At 44.4% G+C, this 21,030-nt stretch overlaps 2 protein-coding genes across 5 annotated transcripts in view; one reads left to right on the forward strand and one right to left on the reverse strand.

Annotated features, from left to right (window-relative positions):
* Positions 1-6,607, reverse strand: part of Gemin5 (gem nuclear organelle associated protein 5) — a 47,040-nt gene extending 40,433 nt beyond the window's left edge. For all 4 annotated transcript variants that reach the window (XM_057775255.1, XM_057775254.1, XM_057775253.1 and 1 more), the window contains exons 1-5: positions 6,397-6,607; positions 5,344-5,504; positions 3,540-3,721; positions 1,027-1,178; positions 709-828 (exon numbers count right to left, since the gene is read on the reverse strand). In XM_057775255.1, the coding sequence (XP_057631238.1) occupies positions 709-828; positions 1,027-1,178; positions 3,540-3,721; positions 5,344-5,504; positions 6,397-6,562 (781 nt within the window). In that variant the 5' untranslated portion in view covers positions 6,563-6,607. The remainder of the gene's footprint in view (positions 1-708; positions 829-1,026; positions 1,179-3,539; positions 3,722-5,343; positions 5,505-6,396) is intronic.
* Positions 6,608-8,651: 2,044 nt separating this feature from the next.
* On the forward strand, positions 8,652-17,305 carry Mrpl22 (mitochondrial ribosomal protein L22). The gene is made up of 7 exons (XM_057773313.1): positions 8,652-8,697; positions 8,778-8,826; positions 10,349-10,466; positions 12,409-12,474; positions 13,283-13,360; positions 15,011-15,080; positions 17,026-17,305. The coding sequence occupies exons 1-7, from the start codon at positions 8,670-8,672 to the stop codon at positions 17,235-17,237; spliced, it is 621 nt and encodes a 206-aa protein (XP_057629296.1). The 5' UTR covers positions 8,652-8,669; the 3' UTR covers positions 17,238-17,305.
* Positions 17,306-21,030: the final 3,725 nt, after the last annotated feature.

Consider the following 21,030-nt stretch of genomic DNA (forward strand, 5'->3'; position numbering starts at 1 on the left):
CACAGCCCACTATGGGATATATTCTTGCATAGGTGGTTCCAGCCTGTACAAGAAAGTCAGCTAAGCATAAGCCAGGGAATGAGCCACTATGTGGCGTTTCTCCTTCAACTCCTGCCTTGACTTCCCTCAATGACAGACTGCAACCTATAAGGTGAAATAAAACCTTTCCTTCCTTAAGTTACTTTTGGTTTATTTTATCAGAGCAACAGAAAGAAAGCTAGAACACAGCCTACAAATGGGTGGCCCCACCCTTGGTTTAGGTAGGAAAGCTGAGGAGTAGGTGTGCATGCACTAGCCCCAACTATGGATGTAACCAGCTGCTTCAAGTTCATTCTGGCTTCTCTAAAACAATGGACTGTAGGGGCTGGAGAAAAATGGCTCACAGTTAGAAGGACTTGTTGCTCTTCTAGAAATGCCAGGTTCGGTTTCCAGCACCCACACGGGGAGCAAAGAACAGTTTATAACTACAGTTCCTAGAGTATCCAGTGCCCTCTTCTGGTTTCCATGAGCACATACATAGTATATAAACATATGTGTATGCAAAATACTCATACACATAAAAGAAAAGCCAAGCAATCTTAAAAAAAATAAATGATGGACCAAAACCCGAGTTAAACTGATTACACTCTTACTCCCTCCACGTTGGTTTCTTGTGGCTATTTTAGCAACAGAAATGAAAGTAGTACAAACACTAGGAATCAACCTTACCCCGCCCTCGGGAACAGCTCCAGATTCGAATGGTCTGATCCTTGCTTCCCGTGGCTAAGTAGCAGTCTTTTGTGATGGGGGTTTCTGCTACAAGTTTCCCATTGGGAATGTCAGGCTCTTCTAGGAAAGAGATGACAATTTTATTTTTAATTCACAATGAACAAGCACTTGTGACTTAAAAAGCTACTTCCCAAAACTCAGCTCTCCCTTTCCTAGTCTGATCTGTGAAGCTCAAGTTTTACGTATAATTCAGAAGTAGCAATTCTATACTTAGTTCTTTAGGTCTGAGGAGAACAAAGCCTCCTTTGATCGTCTCACCTGAGTTTTCCTCTTGGTTTACGGGTAAGCAGTCTTCACCAGACAGAGGACACCAGGCTATGGAGTGGATCTCATCATCATGACCTCGAAGCCTGTGAATGACTTCTCCCTTCTTACTGATGTCAATGATAACCACTATACCATCCTTGTAGCTGAAAAATAAGTTAGAAATACCGCAGGGGCCTGCAGATTCACACCGCTAAGCCTTTCCCCTTTCTGAGTTCTAACCCAGGCAGCACAACTTCCCTTTTCTTCTTTTCTGTCTTGTTAGATACCAACTCAAATCCTACATAAGCTTGACCTGAGACTCTAAATCCTACTCTTTTCTCTCAAGATTCCTTCCCGCTGTGCCCCACCCCCTTTTACATCTGTCTGTAAATCTCCAGGGCTGAGATTAACTCAAAAGACATGACTTTCTCCCATTCTCCACCCCACCTCCCAGTACCCACTGGATTTACAGCTTGTCTGTATTGTTCCTGCTGTGAGAGGGGAAACAAATTAGTTAGAAATGTTATTAAAAAATAAAGACAGTTGGCTAATAAACTTTCTTCTCCTTTCTTTGAGAAAGCCTCAAGCATCCCAGACTGGCCATAAACCTACTATGTGACAAGGATGATCATAAACTTTTGCTATTCCTGCATCTACCTCCTAGGTGCTGAGATCACAGGCACCAGTCAAAGTATTTGCTTAACACAGTCCTGGGGACTGAACCCAGGACTGTGTACATGCTAGACAAGCACTTTACCACAAGTGATATTACTTTAGTATCCACGAGTGATACTACTTTCCAACTACAAACCTAACAGGAACTGTTACACAGTGTGGTGGTTTGAATAGAAATGGCCTGTACAGACTCACGTGTTTGAATGCTTGGCCCATAGGGAATGGCACTATTAGGAGCTGTGGCCTTGGTGGAGGAAGTGTGTCACTGGGGTGGGCTTTGAGGTCTCAGATGCTCAAGCTACAACCTGTGTGGCATCTTTTTCTGTTGCCTCCAGATCAAGGTGTAATACTCTCAGCTCCTTCTCCAGCCCCATGCCTGCCTGCACACTACCATGCTTCCCGCCATGAGGTGAATGGACTAAACCTCTGAACTGTAAGCCAGTCCCAATTACATGTTTTCTATGAATTGTGTACTCATGGCGTTTCTTCACACCAACAGAAACCCTAAGACACACTGTATCAGAGAGCTGTATCTGTCCTAAGTGTTATTCTACGAATTTAGAAGAAACTGAGAAGTTCTAATAGCTTTTTAAAAAGTGAATTATTTTGGACATATAAAAAGTATCTACTGGGGGCTGAAGAGATAGCTAGCTAAGAGCACTGGCTGCTCTTCCAAAGGATCTAAAGTCCCAGCATCCACAAGAAGGCTCAAAACCATCTGCCACTCATCCCAGAGGATCTGGTGCCCTCTTCTGGTTACTTAGGGCACTGTAAGCACATGGTGTACAAACATGCAGGTAAAATATCCAAACACATTAAAAACAAACAAGCAAACAAACAAAAACCAACTACCAAACCTTAAACCATCAGTTCTCAACCTGTGGACCATGACCCTTCACGGCCTTTCACAGGATTGGTAAAACCATCAGAAAGTATAGATATTTGCACTGATTCATAACAGTAGCAAAATTTAGTCATGAAATAGCAACAAAAATAATTTTATGGGGGCTGGAGAGATGGCTCAGAGGTCAAGAGCACTGCTTGTTCTTCCAGAGATCCTGAGTTCAATTCCCAGCAACCACATGGTGGCTCACAACCATCTGTAATGAAATCTGGTGCCCTCTTCTGGCCTGCAGGCACACACGCAGACAAAACACTATAAACAAAATAAATAAATAAATCTTTAAAAATAATAATAATAATAATAATAATAATAATAATAATAATAATAATAATAATTATTTTTATGGTTGGGGGTCACCACAGCATTAGGAAGGTTGAGAACCACTGCCTTAAAGTACTACCCAGCTTAAGGGAAAAAACCACCACCAAACCAGTTTATATCACCTCCTCCTACCAAATTTCTGCTTTGCCTTCTGAGAGGGAACCAATGTTTCTGACTTGTGATCTAGCATCCCTAGCCTTTCTTATAAATATTCCCAAGTAAGACACAATTTTATTTTGTACATCCCAAAGCTTCAAAAGTCTGTCCTGTTTGTAAGGTACATGTTAGGACACATGGATGCCTAGTTCAGTTTGTAGTGCCAGACCCAAAGCAGAGTCATCTGACCCTCTGGAGTTAATGCCACATCCAAGGACAGTATAAGTGAGCCAAGAGAAAGGACACACTACTAACATTTGGGGGGTGACGGGAAAAATCAGATGGGAAGAGGGAAGAAAACATACTATTACGGTAAGAGGGGGAGTGAGAAAAGTATGGCTCGAGAGATCACATGGCACCAGGGTTGCAGGCTTCCTCCAAGGACTGAGGCAACAAGGCAAGGAGAATGAAAAGCAGGACCATAAATTAAACCAAATCATCTACAGATAGCATGGTACTTGGTACTCACCCAATGGCTACTAAATCTTCATGATGAGGCGAACAAGTAAGACAGAAAATGGTCCTGGGCTCCGGGAAGAAGTGCTGGCTGTCATTTCTGTTAAGCCAGTAACAGAACACAACTCCTTTTTCATCCCCAGAGACTATTAAGTCCTTAACCGTCGGAGACCAATGCAGGGCTGATATTGTGTGCTTCAAACAAACCAAAAGCAGGTAAGTCTCACCTGTCAGTGCCATACTGTAAACCAGCCTAATGTAAGGCACATTAAGAAATGTCTATAGCTACCTGTATAGTAATACGTTATATCTAAAGTGAGAACTTTTTGTGTTTTTGAGACACGGTCTCACTCTGGAGTTCGGACAATGGCCTGGAACTCAGAGCAATCCTCCCGCCTCAGTCTCCTGAGTCATGCACCACCATGGGCTTTCTGGACACACACACTTTTATTTATGTGTGACTGAGCAAGTTCATGCCATTTGTTTGTATGCGGGGGTCGGAGTAGGGCGCTGAGTTGTGAGATACCGCACATGGGTGATGGGAACCCAACTTGGGTCCTTTGGGAGAGTGGGAACCCTCTCTCGAGCCCCAAAGTTTTTTGTGCTGTGGGGAGCATGTGCCACAGTTGAGCGCATGGCAGTCAGAAGACTACTCATGGAGCCAGTACTCTCTGACTTTTATGTGGTTCCCAGAGATTAAATTATTCAGAGAGCTGGAGAGATGGCTCAGTGGCTCAGAGCATCCAGATGCGGTCAACAACCTTCAGTCACTTCGGTTCTTGCCTCTTCTCATCAACACGACACCAGGCACACAGGCAAACACTTATACACATGCAACATAAAGTTAAACAAAATATCAAAACTCAGGTCGTCAGGCTTTCATGACAAGCTCTTTGACCTCAAAAGCCATTTTATCTGCCCAGGTGTTTATTTTATATAAACCTATTGGCCTGGAGGGATGGCTCAGCCGTTAAAGGCTAGGCTCACAACCTATCGACTGTTAGACTTTGTAGATCTTGCTGTCTGTCACTGTTCCTCACCTGTTGCTGTTTCAGGAAAGCAGCCACAGATAAGAATTAGTGACACCAGGCAGTGGTGGTGCACGCCTTTAATCCCAGCACTCGGGAGGCAGAGGCAGGCGGATCTCTGTGAGTTCGAGACCAGCCTGGTCTACAAGAACTAGTTCCAGGACAGCTAGGGCTGTTACACAGAAAAAGAAAACCTTGTCTCAAAAAACCAAAAAAAGAAAAAGAAAATTAGCGAGTAGGGGCTAGAGAGATGGCTCAGTGGTTAAGGATGCTCTTCCGGAGGTACTGGGTTTGACTTCCAGAACACACATGGTTGCTCACAACTGTGTATAATGGGATCTGAATGCCCTCTTCTGGTGTGCAGACATATATACACATAAAAATCACCAGTATACATAAAAAAGACTCAGTGACTACATGGATCCACACTTTAGTATAACTTTGAGAAATAAGTAGCATAGTCCACTTGTGGTCTGTCTGCACCACCCCCCACCTCTGTCTCTGTCTCTGAGACAGGAGCTCCTGCAGACCAGGTTGGCCTTGGAATCCAGTTCCCAAGTGCTAGAATTGCAGGTGTGCACCACCACGCCCGTTTATACAGTTCTAGGGCCCGAACCCAGGACGTCAGATCCCCTACCTCAAACTGTTTTCTTAAAAAACAGAATGCATCTTAAAAGTAAGGCTTTGAAAGCCCTTCCAACACATCTAACAAATGAACACCAATTATTAACATTCCTTCGCATGGAGGAGGCATATTAAAACACTCTGCGGACTCGGGATGAATGTTACCTGATGGAGTGTGTGCTCTGTCACCACTGACTTGGTCTCTACATCCCAGATTTTCACAGTCCCATCATCGGAGCTGGTGGCACAGAGGTTGTACTGTCCAGGGTGATGAGAAAAAGTGAAGCCGGATACTCTTTCAGTGTGTCCCACCAACTCTCCTACAACTGCAAGTGAAACCAGACTTGTTTAACTAAACCACTATCCAGACAACTCGCATGCAGCTGGATGAACAAGCGGTGACCGGGAGTCACCGCAACACAAGTGGAACAAAACCCTTCAGGGGATCACAACAGAAATGCCAGGTGTCAGAAGCCTGGAACTTCACACCGATTCATTTTCTTTGAACCTCAGTATTCTCATCTATGAAGCAATCTTCACATCCTCTGTTGGGCCAAGTTCACAGGCTGACGACCAGGTTTAACTTAGTCCAGAGGTGAACGTAAAAGCCATTTTTACCTAATCTTGCCATAGGTCATAAAGAATAGAATAAGCTGTTATTTCATAACGAAAAGGCATAATCAACTAGTTCCAGGACAGGCTCCAAAGCCACAGAGAAACCCTGTCTCGAAAAACCAAAAAAAAAAAAAAAAAAAGAAAAAAGAAAAGGCATACTCAAACCCTGGTTTTTGTTCGTTTCATTTTCTTTTGTGTCAAGATCTTGCTATGGCACTCTGGCTGGCTCGGAATTTACTCATGTAGCCTAGGCTGGTTTTGAACGTGCGGAAATCCTCCAATCTCTGCCTCCCGAGTTGCAGAGATCACAGACAAGCATCATCGCATCTGGCGCAAACTCAGCCTCACCTCACTCATCCTACAGAAATCAGCATCCCGTTATTACGCTGCGGGAGCAGGGAACCGAGAACAGCCCCTACCCCAGGGGGCGTCCCAGGGGCCGGCGGGGCCTTGGCAAGGGAGGAAGCGCGGTAAACTCCGGGTCTAGCCTGGGCCAGCCCTCCCGAGCGTAATGGTCCCACGTGGGCGTTTGGTACGAGCCGGCGACCTACAGACCCCGCAAAGCAAGGCAGGAAGGACCGCGCCGGCCCGTGGGGGGCTCACCTCGAAACGGGGGCGCCCCTGGGTTCGCGCCCGCGCTCGGGCCCACGCGGACGAGAAAGACGGAGGTCCGCGCAGCGAAGCCAAAGATGCCTCCGGGCGCCGCGTCGCTGCAGCGCGCGCAGTACCAGTTGGGTGACGGCGGCAGCGGCAGCGGTTCTGGTTTCATCTCCGCGGCCGCCGAGGCTCAGGCGAGCAGCTCCAGTAGTGTGGTTCCCAACCGCGGCGTGTAGCGGGAGGGGCGGTACAAGGTGAACCCCGCCCCTGAAGCGGGCGCTACGGAGCGCGCCGAGGTCCAAGCCGCGCTGTAGTTCGCGTGCGCCACCTGGGACTGAATTCAGGGCCCTGAGGTTAAGCATTTTCCTTAATTAAGGGATTAGACTGGTGGAACCCGCCAACCAGGCTCTGCAATTTAGTCTTCAGGGCAGTTCAGTATCCCAATTTTTTTTTTAATTAATTTTTTTTTTTTTTTTTTTTTTTAATTTTTCAAGACAGGGTTTCTCTGTAGCTTTTGGTTCCTGTCCTGGAACTAGCTCTTGTAGACCAAGTTGGCCTCGAACTCAGAGAGATCCGCCTGCCTCTACCTCCCGAGTGCTGGGATTAAAGGCGTGCGCCACCACCGCCCGGCAAAAAAAATTTTTTTTAAAGATACGTAGCGGCGTACTTTGCCAGTTTGGGAGTGTCCCTCCACCCCCCACCCCGACAATGTTTCTGTGACAGTTGCAAGGATATTTAACTAAATACTAAACGAATGATTTGGAGCTCTGGCTAAATCCTAGCACTCAGGGAGCTGATGCAGGAGGATTGCCGTGAGCTCCAGGCCAAGCAGCCCGGGTTATCGTGTGAGAGCCTGTTAAAATAAAATAAGTCAGGTCGTCAGTGGACAGCTTGCGGGAGTTGGTTCCCTCCTCCCATGATGTGGGGTCTGCAGACTGAGTCAGGCTTCGCAGAAAGTTTCTTAACCAGCTGAGCCATTTCACTGCCTCCGTTTGTTTTTTGTTTTATTTTGAGACAGGGTCTCACTATGCATCTCTGACTAGCCTGGAACTTGCTTTGTAGACCAGACTGGCATTGAACTCACAAAAATGCTCCTGCCTCTGCCATCCTGAGTGCTGGGATTAAAGGTGTGTGCCACCATGCCTGGCAATTTGGTTTTTGAGTTTTCTCAATAATGTTCGCAAACTTTTGTGTAAGGAGAGTGATGTTCCCTCCCACTTTCTTTCTTGATAGTGTGTCATAGTTCTGGAAGGCCTGGAATTTGCAGTGCAGTATGCCTTTGAACTTGTGATCGTCCCGCTTCAGCCTCTCCTATGCTGAGATTACAAACATGCGCCACGAAGCCAGGCTTCTTTTCTTTTGAGACAGAGCCTGGCTTGTGTATCAGTGTGTCCTTGCGCTCCCGACTCTTTAACACCAGTCTCTTACGCGCTGATGTTGCAGTCATTTCTAAGAAGAACAATAAGGTCCACTGCGGAGACAGTTTGTGTAACCAGCCCAGCCTGCTTCCATTTTAGGCTTAAAAGATATCTTATTGAAAAGAGAAACTAGGTTCATTCCTGTTTATGATTAAACCTCTGTTTCTCAAGGTTGGGCTATGCCCCACCTGTAACCTTAACTACAGATGGTTGTGTACTGTATGTTACAAGAAAGACCATCCATGCCTTTGTTTCAAAACCATCTTGCAACTCTTTGTTGCAAAAGGTTGTTATGGCTACCTTGTTACAGGCACCTTGCTATCATATCCTTTGGTTCAGGAGTTTGTCATGACTAACATGTTTATATTCTGTTCCTATAACCCCACTTTATTTTGCTTGCCAAATTCCCCATTTGGAAGCTCTTTACCCCGAACTAAAAAACCCTTGTCTTCCTCAGATCCAGTGCCGACCTCTCGAACCCTGTTTTAGGGGGAGGCAGCTCATGTACATGAATGAATTTAAAGAGCTTGCTTTAATTAATTGCTTGCTTAATTAATTTGGCCATGATGATTTGGGTCGCTGGTCTTTGGGATTAACAGGTTTTCCTGTTCTTTCAGACTGTTTATGGGTGAGACTACAATTTTTCTGAATTCAGGTGAATTTCCGGAAATCCACTGATTTTCCGTCTTTATGAGGTCATTCATTTTAAGGCAAGGCTGGTCTGACCAGACTTTTCGCCTGAACCACGCATTCTAGGTCTCCATGACAACGCATTCAGAATTTCCGGGTTGGCGTGGGCCTCCTACTGCGCATGCGTGCTGTCAGCCGGCGTTTGAACTCAGGGGCTTCCGTAGGGCAAACATGGCGGCGACTGTGCTGCGAGAGTTGGGTAAGACTTAAGGCTTTCCTAGAACTTGGGAACGGGGAGACTGTGAGAATCAGAGCTGACAGCGCGTATTCATGTTGTAGGTGCACTGTGGATACCTAACCTGAGGATCTGGGCAACGCAGACGCTGCGGTAAGTCTCGCGCCACGGAGATTCTAGCGGCCCTGGCTGCGCCGCCTCCTCGTCCTTCACTGGGCGCGCTGGTGTGCGGGGCTGTGCGTTAGGCCTCGGGTGGGAGAGCTGCACGGCCCGAGACGGTGAAGATTGTTGCCGCCGAGGCTTCGCTCAGTGTTTTCTGAACAGCCTCTCCCTATTTTCTGGCCACAATTCGATTCTTCCACGTCGTGTGCTATACCAGCAAACATTCCTAGTTCTCTGGTTACTTGCGTGGGCAAGGACTGTTTGGAGACTCGAAGCTTGCCTGACATTGTGCTGAATGCGCTCTCGATGTTGTCTCTCAGCGCCTCGGGCAAATGGAGTTTGACCCTTTTGCTCCGCAGAGCGTTGTGGAGCCTTTCGATACAAGCTTCTTTATTTTTTTATTTAGGTCAGGCTGGCCGCCACCTCCCAGTTATAGGTTGGGATCCTAGGCCGGGCAACATCATGCCAGGAGACAAATATTCTTTTGTAGAAGTTAAGGAATGCAGTTGAGTTAGCACTGGCGTGGAGCGATAGCGTACTTAGGAAAGTTTCGATTGCATATATAGTACTTGTAAATTAATTGCTTTGTTTAGATATTTTCCTTTAATCTAATTATGGAAATCTGGTACTGGCTTGATTCAGCTGAAAACCACTTGTTGTAAGTATTCCTAAGACTTCGCCATTATTAATTCATGACATACTTCATTTACCAAGCTTTATATTTAATTTGCCAAATCCATATCCAGGATTTGAGGAGAGGAAGGCACTGCTGCATGAAGGGACGTCAGAAGGTTGCACCTCATGCTGAAGGACTGTCTTTCCTGTGCTTTAGTTTTATATTGTCTTCTAGTTGTTTCATTTATTTGTCTTGCGTATTTGACAGAGTTGGATCACTCCACAGGCCAGATAAAGAATAAGTCCATTGTCTTCTTTTAGTCTTTTTTAGTACTAAATGGTCAGCATTTGGGCTGAAGAGATGGCTCAGTGGTTAAGAGCACCAGCTGCTTTTCCAGAGGACCCAGGTTAAATTCCCAGCTAGAACAATGGTGGCTCATAGCTATCTGTAGTTGAATCTAATGTCTTCTGGCATGCAGGCGTACATACATAAAATAAATAAATAGATTTTTTTTTTGAGACAACGTTTCTCTGTGGCTTTGGAGCCTGTCCTGGAACTAGCTCTTATAGACCAGACTGGCCTCGAACTCACAGAGATCCTCCTGCCTCTGCCTCCCGAGTGCTGGGATTAAAGGTGTGTGCCATCATTGCCCGGCAACAAATAGATCTTTTAAAAATATTATCAGCATTCACTGGTCAGGGCAAAGAGTGTAGGTTAATACCTACACCATTTGACTTACATAAGCTGCAAGCTCTCATCTTAGCCTCCAGTTAAACTAGCTTCTGTTAATGAACTTCCAGTGGTGAGTCTAAAGTTGCCCAAATGGTGGTGATGTGGCTTCCAAAACTGCAGCAAAGTTCCAAGTTTTGATCATCTTACAGACTTCTTTCTTTTCAGAGTTTTACCCCAATCGTGTATCCACACAAGTGCTTCTCTTGACATTTCTCGAAGATGGGAGAAGAAGAATAATATTGTTTACCCACCACAACTGCCTGGTGAACCTCGGAGGCCAGCAGTAAGTTTATGGGTAGAAGTAATCTCTTAATTTTTTTTTTCCTTTTGAATCAGGTTGGTATTGAATTCAACACTTAGCCCAGGTTGGCTTTGAACTCTGGCTGTCTCTGCCTCCCAAGTGCTGGGATTTAAGGTGTGCGCCACTTAGCCCTGCCTGACCAGTACTTGTGTTCTTATGTGTCCAGAGTGAGTTTTTGTTCCATGTTAAAGGGAAATTGTGCAATAATTTACATGTTCTAATTAATTGCCTTGTATCTTAGATTGCCAGTGCTGTTGCTTATTTGCTTGTCTTTATCTCTTCTGAGCCGACCTGAGGGCTTGAGATGCTGATTTTTCACTGCCTGAGGCCTTTTGGTGACTTTTTAATTTCTTTTTTTTTTGAGACAGAATCTATGCAGCACTGGCTATTTTTCACAGAGACCGTCTGGCTCTTCATCCTGGGTGCTGGGATTAACGTGCACCACCACCACCCTGCTGATAGTTTACTGGTAGTGAAGCGTGAAGAGTTGGCATGAGTTGCCTAAGCCCCTGTGTATTTGAATAGAGACACAATTACTGTTTTGTTTTTTAAATATATAAACCTTTGAACCTCAGGTTTGTATTGAATCATTGGATGCCTACCAAAGATGTATCTTACTTTTAGCTGGTCAGTAATAAAATTGTTATTTTATATATGTCAACAGCCAGAGATTATTCTGATCTGAGATGTAAAACAGCTTGCAACTTTAAGTGGGTTTGTGGTGGCATCATATACATCTGCTAAGCATTACCACATACGGTGTAAGCAGTGTCAGGGCTCAAGCCCAGGACTTTGTAAACAATTCTTACAGCTGAGCTCCAGCTATCTAATTAAAAAAATAGTTAAAAATGTATATTTTGATTTTTTTTGAGTGGTAATAGGGCTAATAGTTGGAAGAAGGTGGATTTTCGAGTCTTCGAGAAAGTTTGGGAGTGTCTTAGTATTTTTACTGCTGTGAAGAGACACCATGGCCATGGCATCTCTTATAAATAAAAATATCTAATTGGGGCTGGCTTACAGGTTCAGATGTTTAATCTGTTATCATAATGATGGAATCACAGTGGCATGCAGGCACGCATGATGCTGCAGAGATAGTTGAGAGTGCTACATACGGATGGGCAGGCAGCAGAAAGAGTGATTTTCTTTTTTTTCTTTTTCTTTGTTTTTTTATTTATTATCTATACAGTGTTCTGCCTGTATGTATGCACGCCTGCAGGCCAGAAGAGGGCACCAGATCTTATTACAGATGGTTGTGAGCCACCATGTGGTTGCTGGGAATTGAACTCAGGACCTTTGGAAGAACAACTAGTGCTCTTAACCGCTGAGCCATCTCTCCAGCCCCAGCAGAAAGAGTGAAAGCCATGGGCCTGGCTTAAATTTCTGAAAGCTCAAAGCCCACCCCCAGTGACGCACTTCCTCCAACAAGACCACACCTATTCTAACAAGCCCACACATCCTAATCCTTTCAAATAATAACACTCCCTGTGAGTCTGTGGGGGCCATTTTCATTCAGACCGTCATAAAAGGCACCCATGTTGGACTTAGATTTCTCCTATGCCTGGCTTTTCCCTCTTCTTGTAGGGTTTCAGGTCTTGAGCAAACCACTTGGTTTGTCAGTTTCAGTTTAAGAAAGGTTTATAAGATGATTTCCTCTCCCCACTGAAATTACTAAAAACTGTGAGTTGCTCAGTAGTTGGTTAAAGAATTACAGTTTCTGTTTCCTCCTTACTAATTTTTAACATAATGAGACTTTGAAATAAAGCAAATTTTGTATATAAAAATAAGAATCTCTGGAGTCTTTGTAGTGTTTTGTTTTCTTTCCTGTGACAACAGTGTTGTCATTGGGCATAAAGTATGGGAACTAAAAGTTACATCTCTTTGATAAAACTATTTCAACATGTCTTTCTTTTTTCCTACTTGCAAGGAAATTTACCATTGTAGGAGACAAATAAAATACAGCAAGGACAAGATGTGGTATCTGGCAAAACTGGTAAGCTAATGTGACTCCTCCCATGTAATGCCCAGGAAAAAAAAGCTGTGTGTTCCCTCTGAAGTTCTCTCTGAAGAAGATGAGCATTACTATCCAAATTTTTCCAAAGAGCAGGGAGTGTCATTGTGTGTTCAGTGACCAGCAGGTCATTGAGAGAGACACTGAATTACAGTGGAAGTAGACACCTAAACAAGGGCAGCAGAAGCGCCGACCGCCAGAGGACCTAGGGCACGTGTATGAGACAGGGTTTCTCTGTAGCTTTGGAGCCTGTCCTGGACCTCGTTCTGTAGACCAGGCTGGCCTCAAACTCACAGAGATCCGCCTACTCTGCCTCCCAAGTGCTGGGATTAAAGGTGTGTGCCACCACCGCCTGGCTGTGACACAGTTCTTAAGTGTTGTTTTGGTGAAGGAGGGAGAGAGAAGGAGAGAACCCGGGATACTCCTTGTTCACCTGTACAAAGAGACCTAACCTCATGATATTGTTGGTTCTTGCATGTTCTTGGTGAGGAGAGAGAGAACTGCAGCAATACAGAAGCATTTACTGTTTGTGAGAAGGAGGAGTGTGATTGGCATCAGCTTGTTTCTCAGTCAGGTCTGCCTTAATAGTTCTGAAACTGCTGTACATAAAACTTGATTTTGTGCTTACAGCATGTAAGTTTAATTTTAACTAAAAGATAGGATCCCTTTCAAATCTTTTTTCTTTTTCTTTTCTATTTTGCTTGGGTTTAACGCAGTTTCTAGAATTTTAACTGTTAGTGTAAGGTTCTTATTGCTGTTGAGAAGTTTGTTCATTTGTCTATCCCCTTAGATACGAGGCATGTCCATCGATCAGGCTTTGGCTCAGTTGGAGTTCAATGATAAAAAGGGAGCGCAAATAATAAAAGAGGTAAGACTTGGTTGGGAGGGATGGGCATGCTGCCATCTTTAAGCCTAAACCCTTTATTCCCAAGATTTGTGGTGTAAATATATTTTTCATGAGATACAGATTCAGGGCTCCCGGTTTTCTTTCTTTCTTTCTTTCTTTCTTTCTTTCTTTCTTTCTTTCTTTCTTTCCTTCCTTCCTTCCTTCCTTCCTTCCTTCCTTCCTTCCTTCCTTCCTTCCTTCCTTCCTTCCTTCCTTCTTTCTTTCTTTCTTTCTTTCTTTCTTTCTTTCTTTCTTTCTTTCTATACAGCTAGCCAGAAGAGGGCACCAGACCTCATTACAGATGGTTGTGAGTCACCATGTGGTTGCTGGGAATTGAACTCAGGACCTTTGGAAAAGCAGGCAATGCTCTTAACCACCGAGCCATCTCTCCAGCCCTCCCGGTTTTCTTAACTCCCTTAAGTCCCTCATTCCTGAGAAATAGATGCTTTACATACATTTTTCCTCAGATGCCTTTATATGCACCAGACTTGTTGATAAAATAATTAGAAGCCTTTTTGAAAAATGACTTGGGCCTTATTTTAGAGTGGTGTTAAAGATTAAACTTAGGACTGACCATATGCTAGGGATATAATCCACCACTAATCCACACTTCCAGCCCAGACTTGGTATAGTTTTTGCTTTTCACAAGAGTCTGTTTTGAGGGGTGGGGAGCCCACTTCCACAATGAGAATTTATGATTTTGTATAAGCAGTTGGTTGGAAGAAGCCCTGGCGTGGCACTCAGCAGACTAAGAAGCTTGTTTCTGATGCTTCCTTTCTGGTCATTGGTTTGTATTTGTACATAGCTCTAGGGTCTCTGACGCCTCACGGAGCACAGTACTGATGTGCTAGGCACATGGTGTTCCGTTTTTAGAAAGCCTGAGTCCCTGACTCAGATTCATTGTTCCTTCCAACAGTGTGGCCTCCAAGCCTCAGCAGGGCACTAGGCCCTACATTAGTTTTGAGGAAGGGATGCTCATTGTTCTCTTTTCCTTGGTGCAACCAGCATTTGATGCCTTTAAAAACTTCACTGTAGCTGAGAATGGTGGTGCATGCCTCCAATTCCAGTATTCTTGGGAGCAAGAGGCATATCAATCTCTGTGAGTTCCAGGACAGCCAGAGCTACAGAGTATACTCTTGTCTCAAAAAAACAAGACAAAGCCAGGCAGTAGTGACACATTTTTTTTTTTTCTAAATTAATCCCAGCACTCAGGATGCAGAGACAGGTGGATCTCTGTGAGTTCAAGGCCAGCCTGGTCTACAAGAGCTAGTTCCAGGCCAGGCACCAAAGCTACAGAGAAACCCTGTCTTGAAAAAAAAAAAAAAGTTTGCTGTGAAGTGAAGGTTTGATTAGGCACATTTTAGACATAATAAAAGATGAGGGACTGGAGAGATAGCTCAGTGGTTAAGAGCACTGGCTGCTCTTCCAGAGGCCCTGAGTTCAATTCCCAGCAACCACATGGTGGCTTACAACCATCTGTAATGGGATCTGGTGCCCTCTTCTGGCCTGCAGGCACACATGCAGGCAGATCACTGTATGTAATAAATAAATCTTTTAAAAAAAAAGATGAGATATTTCATCTCACTTTAGTTCAGAATCAGCTATATGAACAGGCCTTTCTTGTTGTTCAAGGTACTCTTAGAAGCACAAGACATGGCAGTGAGAGACCATAATGTGGAATTCAGATCCAACTTATATATAGGTAAGAATTCTTCTATCTTTAGCATCAGGGATGTCTTTGACTTGATGCCGAGTTTGGTGAAAATGGTCTTTGATGTCTGAATCCTTAGGTCAATCGCTTGCTCTGGTAAGGACTTTCTTTAGTCTGTAGCACTGCAGTGTTAATTTGTCATGAGTGACAGATGTATTGGCTTCTAGCTGCCTGTTCATAATGGGACTGAGGACGTGGGTTCTCTCATCAGTGCTTAGTACACAAGGATTTTAGAACTGGCTCATGCTGCTACCCTTTAGCCACAATAAAACTGAGAATGACCACAAATTATCTAAAAGATGGATTAATTATTGGTTGGGGTGCACACACCTTTAGTACCAGTACCCAGGAGGTAGAGGCAGGCGACTCTCTGTGAGTTCAAGGCCAGCATGGTCTACATGGTGAGTCCAGGACCACTAGATCTACACAGAGAGACTATCTCAGGGTGGGGGTAGTTGTTGGGGGGAGGTGACTAAAGGATTGCATGTAAACTATAAGGGTCTTTTTTATAATGTGCCTCTGCCATAAGAGTGACTGAGCCTTCTAGTCATCAGGGTGGAGGACCTGCTGATCTATAAGAGAGAGAGAAACACAGACAGACCAAAACCACTGAATCATCCAATCAGTGAGCAAGCAAATGAATTACACAGTTCTTTTTTTTTTTTAAAGAAATTGTTTTTTTTTTGAGACAGTTGCATATTCTGCTTTAGAAGGGAATTTTATTTTATTTATTTATTTTTTTAAATATATTTATTTATTATGTATACAATATTCTGTCTGTGTGTATGTCTGTAGGCCAGAAGAGGGCACCAGACCTCATTACAGATGGTTGTGAGCCACCATGTGGTTGCCGGGAATTGAACTCAGGACCTTTGGAAGAGCAGGCAATGCTCTTAACCACTGAGCCATCTCTCCAGCCCAATTACACAGTTCTTAAGAAAAAAAAATAAACTTCATGAACAAAAGTTCAACATCCTCAGTCAGAGTGGCAGTGGGAGCCTTAAAACTCTCCTGGTGGGAATATAAACTAGTACAGCCACTGAGGAAATCAATATGAAGAGCTCTCAAAAGCTAGAACAGACCAACCATGTGGTCTGTTCATCATGTATGCAGCCTCAGCACCCCACAGCACACATCCAAAGGACTTAGTCAGCTTACTATAGACACTTGTACACCTGTGTTCACTGGGGCACCGTTCAGAGTATCCAAGCTGTGTACATACACACATGCACCATAGCTTGCCTGTGGAGGTCAGAAGACAGTTTCGTGGAATCGTGTCTTTTTGGCCTTTATGTGGATTCCAAGGGCAAACTTGGGTTGTCGACTCGCATGGCAAGAGCTTTACATGCTGAGCCATTTTACCAGCCCTATTCTTGCCTTTCTTATCTGTGTGTTAGGGAATGGAATTTTCCTTTGCTTGTAGGCCCGTATAGAATCTGTTCCCCTATGCTTGTCTCTCATTTCCTCTTTGTTTGTGTGCCTCTTAAACGTGGTTGGTGTCAGTGTGCTGCTGTTGTCCCCTAAACAAGCTGGGTGTACTCGAATCAGGATGTGTTTACTGCCCTCTCACAGGAGCAGGGATGGAGGGCGATTCTGGTCTCAGGTCAAGTTTCAGAGACACCACCATCCCACCAGTCTATGCCGTGTTAGTGCCGTGAAACTTGCGTTAATTGAAGGTGTTACCGTATTTTCTGTCTTCCTCCAACATAAACCGTGTGGCGGCAGGGTCCATGCTTCATCTTCTACCTCCTACCTCCACCTTCACTCCGACTTAGTGCTCAGGAGACTCGAGGCTGAGACGAGTGTGTTCTAGCCAACCGGCAAGCTCCTGCTTCTTAGGATCTAGTGAGAGATGGGTCAGGACTCGCTCAGCTGTGCAGGTGCAGTCCTGTGGATAGCAGACATGTCCATAATTCTCTCTTTCTTTTCTCTATAGCTGAGTCCACCTCAGGAAGAGGCCAATGCCTGAAGCGCCTCCGTTACCATGGCCGAGGTCGCTTTGGTATCATGGAGAAGGTCTATTGCCACTATTTTGTGAAGCTGGTGGAAGGACCCCCACCCCTACCCGAAGCACCCAAGACAACAGTTGACCATGCCAAAGAGTATATTCAGCAACTTCGAAGCCGGACTATCATCCACACTCTGTGACGGTCATTCTGGCTCCACAGTGTATATAGTTTGTTTATTTTAAACAGTAAAAACAAATTGTTTTTATACTTTGTCATTGAATTTTTGAAGTGCAGTATGTAACTGCAAGGTTTTTTTTTTGTGAGTATGTGGGAGTTTATATACATGTGTGTGGATGTGCATATCCGGGTGTGCATGTGCAGAGGCCAGAGGATAATGTTTTTGTTTCATTTTTCAAGGTAAAGAGGATTTGAACCAACCTTAGCATTGCATTCTAAAACCAGACAGTAGGTGGCGCTCTCATAGCAGAAATTAATATCAAAGTGCCTGGCCCTCATATATCCCTTTCCCTCTCCCCCTCTCTCTTCCTCCTTCTTTCTCTGTCCTCCCCACCCCCGTGAAGAGTGACATTAGTATTTTGATGTGATTGCTTCATCTGTACATTACTCCTTATAGTAGAAACAGTTGAACCAAAATCCTCAATTCCAAGCTATTTCTTTATTTACTTATTTTTTAAACTTCTTTAGCTTCTCTTCAGTGTAACTACTAGCAAAGAGCTTGGTAGATGATAAAGTCCCTTTACATACTAAGTTTGGGGCCAGGCTGGACAACATGGTACAGAGAGCCACAGTAACGAAAGCAGCATGATATTAATATATAAAAACCTCAGATAAACAGAGCAGCCAGGCGGTGGTGGCGCATGCCTTTAATCCCAGCACTTGGGAGGCAGAGGCAGGCGGATCTCTGTGAGTTCGAGACCAGCCTGGTCTACAAGAGCTAGTTCCAGGACAGGCTCCAAAACCACAGAGAAATCCTGTCTCGAAAAACCAAAAAAAAAAAAAAAAAAAAAAACCAAAAAAAAAAACCCAGAGCAACAGACAAGACAGATGCCCCAGGATAAACTCACTTATCTGCAGCACTGGCTTGTAGCCATGGCAGGCCAATGCTTTACCACTCAGGTACTTCTTAGAACTGTCAAACCGTACATTATGAGCAGTTGCTAAGAGTGCTTGCTGCTTCTGGAGAGGACCTGAGTTTGCTTTCCAGCATTCACATGGTGGCTCACAACTGCTTGTAACTCCGGCTGTAGGGGTAGCAGCACCCTCTTCAAGCCTTTGAGGTCACTTACACTCATGCACAAACATACACTTAAAAATAAAATGCATCCTTAAGAAAATACTGTACTTCATGAATTTCTCAATTTTAAACTACCTTTTATTTTTTTTAATATTTATTTATTTATTATGTATATAATATTCTGCATGTGTGTGTGTCTGCAGGCCAGAAGAGGGCACCAAACCTCATTACAGATGGTTGTGAGCCACCATATGGTTGCTGGGAATTGAACTCATGACCTTTGGAAGAGCAGGCAATGCTCTTAACCACTGAGCCATCTCTCCAGCCCCCTAAACTACCTTTTATAGCCAACATATTCTCTTTAAAGCATTTTTTTGAGATTATGTATACAGATGCTTTTCCAATGTGTATTATCTATACCATGTGTTTGCGGTACCTGCAGAGTTCAGAAGAGGGCTTTGGATGGAATTACAGATAGTTGTGAGCCTCCATGTGGGTGCTGGAAATTGAACCTGGGTCCTCCTCAAGAGCAGCTAATGCTCTTAACTGCAGTGCTATGGTTTAAACCTCCCCACATAACCTCGACAAAGGTGAGGTGCCAGAAGTAAGCGGAAATGACAGGTAAGGTGTGGTGGTAGGGAAGCAGGGTGTGTACATGCAGAAGAATAACATGTCTATCTCTCAACCTGGGCAAAAAGCAACTCGAATGGATCAAAGACCCAAGTGCGGCTAGAAACTGGAGTAAGAGAAAAATAAAGTTCAAGATGCTGGTAAGGTGATGCCGAGAAACAGGAGTCCACACGTGGACACCGGTAAGGCGATGCTGAGAAAAAATAGTCTACATGTGGCTTCTGTCAGACTAACAGGTTCCAAAAGCAGAGAGTCACCGGGTGAGCAGGATCCTCAACGAGAAGAGGGCAGGCTCCACATCCACAGAGAACAGAAAGGAATCCAAATTTAGTCCATTGAGGTATCAAATGTCTTTAATCCCAGCACTCAGGAAGCAGAGGCAGATAGATCTCTGTGAATTTGAGATCAGTGTGGTCTACATATTTAATTCTAGGCTAGCCAAGGCTACCAGTGAGACCCTGTCTTAAAAAAAAAAAAAAAAAAGTGTTTAAAGTAGGCAAATGATCTGAATATTCCTTTGTGAAAAAGGAAATACCAGTAGCCCACATGTAGATGAGAACCAATGTCATTAGGACTCCCCTTGGGTCCAGCCCTGTCACTGCTGGGGATACATAGAAGGAGTGTCTGCACATGACTGAGACATACTGTTCATACCTACAGTCAAGAGGAGACAGCTTTTCACACAGGAAGCCAAAGATAATCTGTTTACCTCAAAATGTGTGAAATCCGAAGGCCCTGGGTCTAATAATGAGAGACTGAGCTTTCTCACGTGTGGAAAATGAGGAGGAAGGGAAAGGAATAGGGAAGGTCAGGCAGGGTGCACTGGCCAGCACACATCCAGTCTATAAGTGTGGAAACTGAACTCTGCGCAAATGAAGACAAAGGGTTTCGCATGCGTAGGGCTACACATGCTCCCAAGTATATCACACGCATGCAGACAATGTCTTGAAACCACTTATATAATTAAAGTATGCTAATGCAATTAACAGGAAAATGTACAACTGTTATGTGTCAACAGAATGAAAAAAGTCAAATTCTTTCTAAAAATTCTCAGTGGTACTTCATGGTGAAGTGCAGGGCCATGGGGCTGCACAGTACCAGGCAGCTAGATGCTGGGGGGTGGGGGTCGGCACTGTGTGGTGCTGTGCTACAGCACTCAGAGCTGTGGGTCCCTCCTTAGTCTTTGCTCAAAAACTCCTTATTTCCCTTGACTGTTGTTAAATGCCTTCTGTGGACCAGCAGGGGGTTCTCAGGAATTTCACACGGGATTGCTATGTTGGCGATGGAATAAATAAGGAAGCAAAACAGGATGGGAAGACCCTCACAAATTAGAAAGACAGGAAGCCCCTCCCACTTCTAGGTTAAGATGTTTAAAGAAAGAATTGCCAAAAGCTAGAACCAGGAAGTCAGTCCTGTTGTGCTGGGACTCTCAGGAAAAGCCTGAATGGGCTGCTGTCCTGTCAGCACGCAGGAAAACCACCTGGCTTTGTGCCAAGTCTGCAGCTTCCTTGGCAAAAAGGGTTTTTATAATTTCAAAATTATTTCTGATGAAGAGTTTGTCCATTTTGTCTCCAAGTTTGCCAGGATGCATCTATGTGCAGTGTTTCCTTCTGTGTTTGCAATAGTCAGAATAATGCAACGTGCCCTGTCCCAAAGATACCTATATAGTCATCCCCAGAACACCGAAAGTGCCAGGTTACAAAGGGGATGGAAATCTGCCGGTGAAGGTAAGTGCACGGTGTGTGCGTGTTCGGAGAGTTGGTCTGTTTTTTTTTTAGCAATCATAGAAGTTTTAAAACTAGAAGAAGGAGGCAGAAGGGAAAAGCAGAGTGAGGCGTGGTCACTGAAGAGGGGTCAGAGAAATGCGCTTGGCTAGCTTTGAAGAGGGCCAAGGAATCTGAGAAGCTTCTAGAACTAGCAAGCAAACATTCTCCTTCAGCTTTGCTGATGTCTAGCTAGCTGTCTTTTTTCTTCCTTCCTCACTTCCTGTCTTTCTTGAGATAGTCTCAACTAACACGAGCTAACTTGAAACTACTTGATCTTGAATTTCTTCTGATCTTCCTGCCTCAATCTCCCAAGTGCTGGAATCACAGGTCCATGCCACCGA

Source organism: Chionomys nivalis, chromosome 7, assembly GCF_950005125.1.
Source record: "Chionomys nivalis chromosome 7, mChiNiv1.1, whole genome shotgun sequence".
Taxonomy (NCBI): domain Eukaryota; kingdom Metazoa; phylum Chordata; class Mammalia; order Rodentia; family Cricetidae; genus Chionomys; species Chionomys nivalis.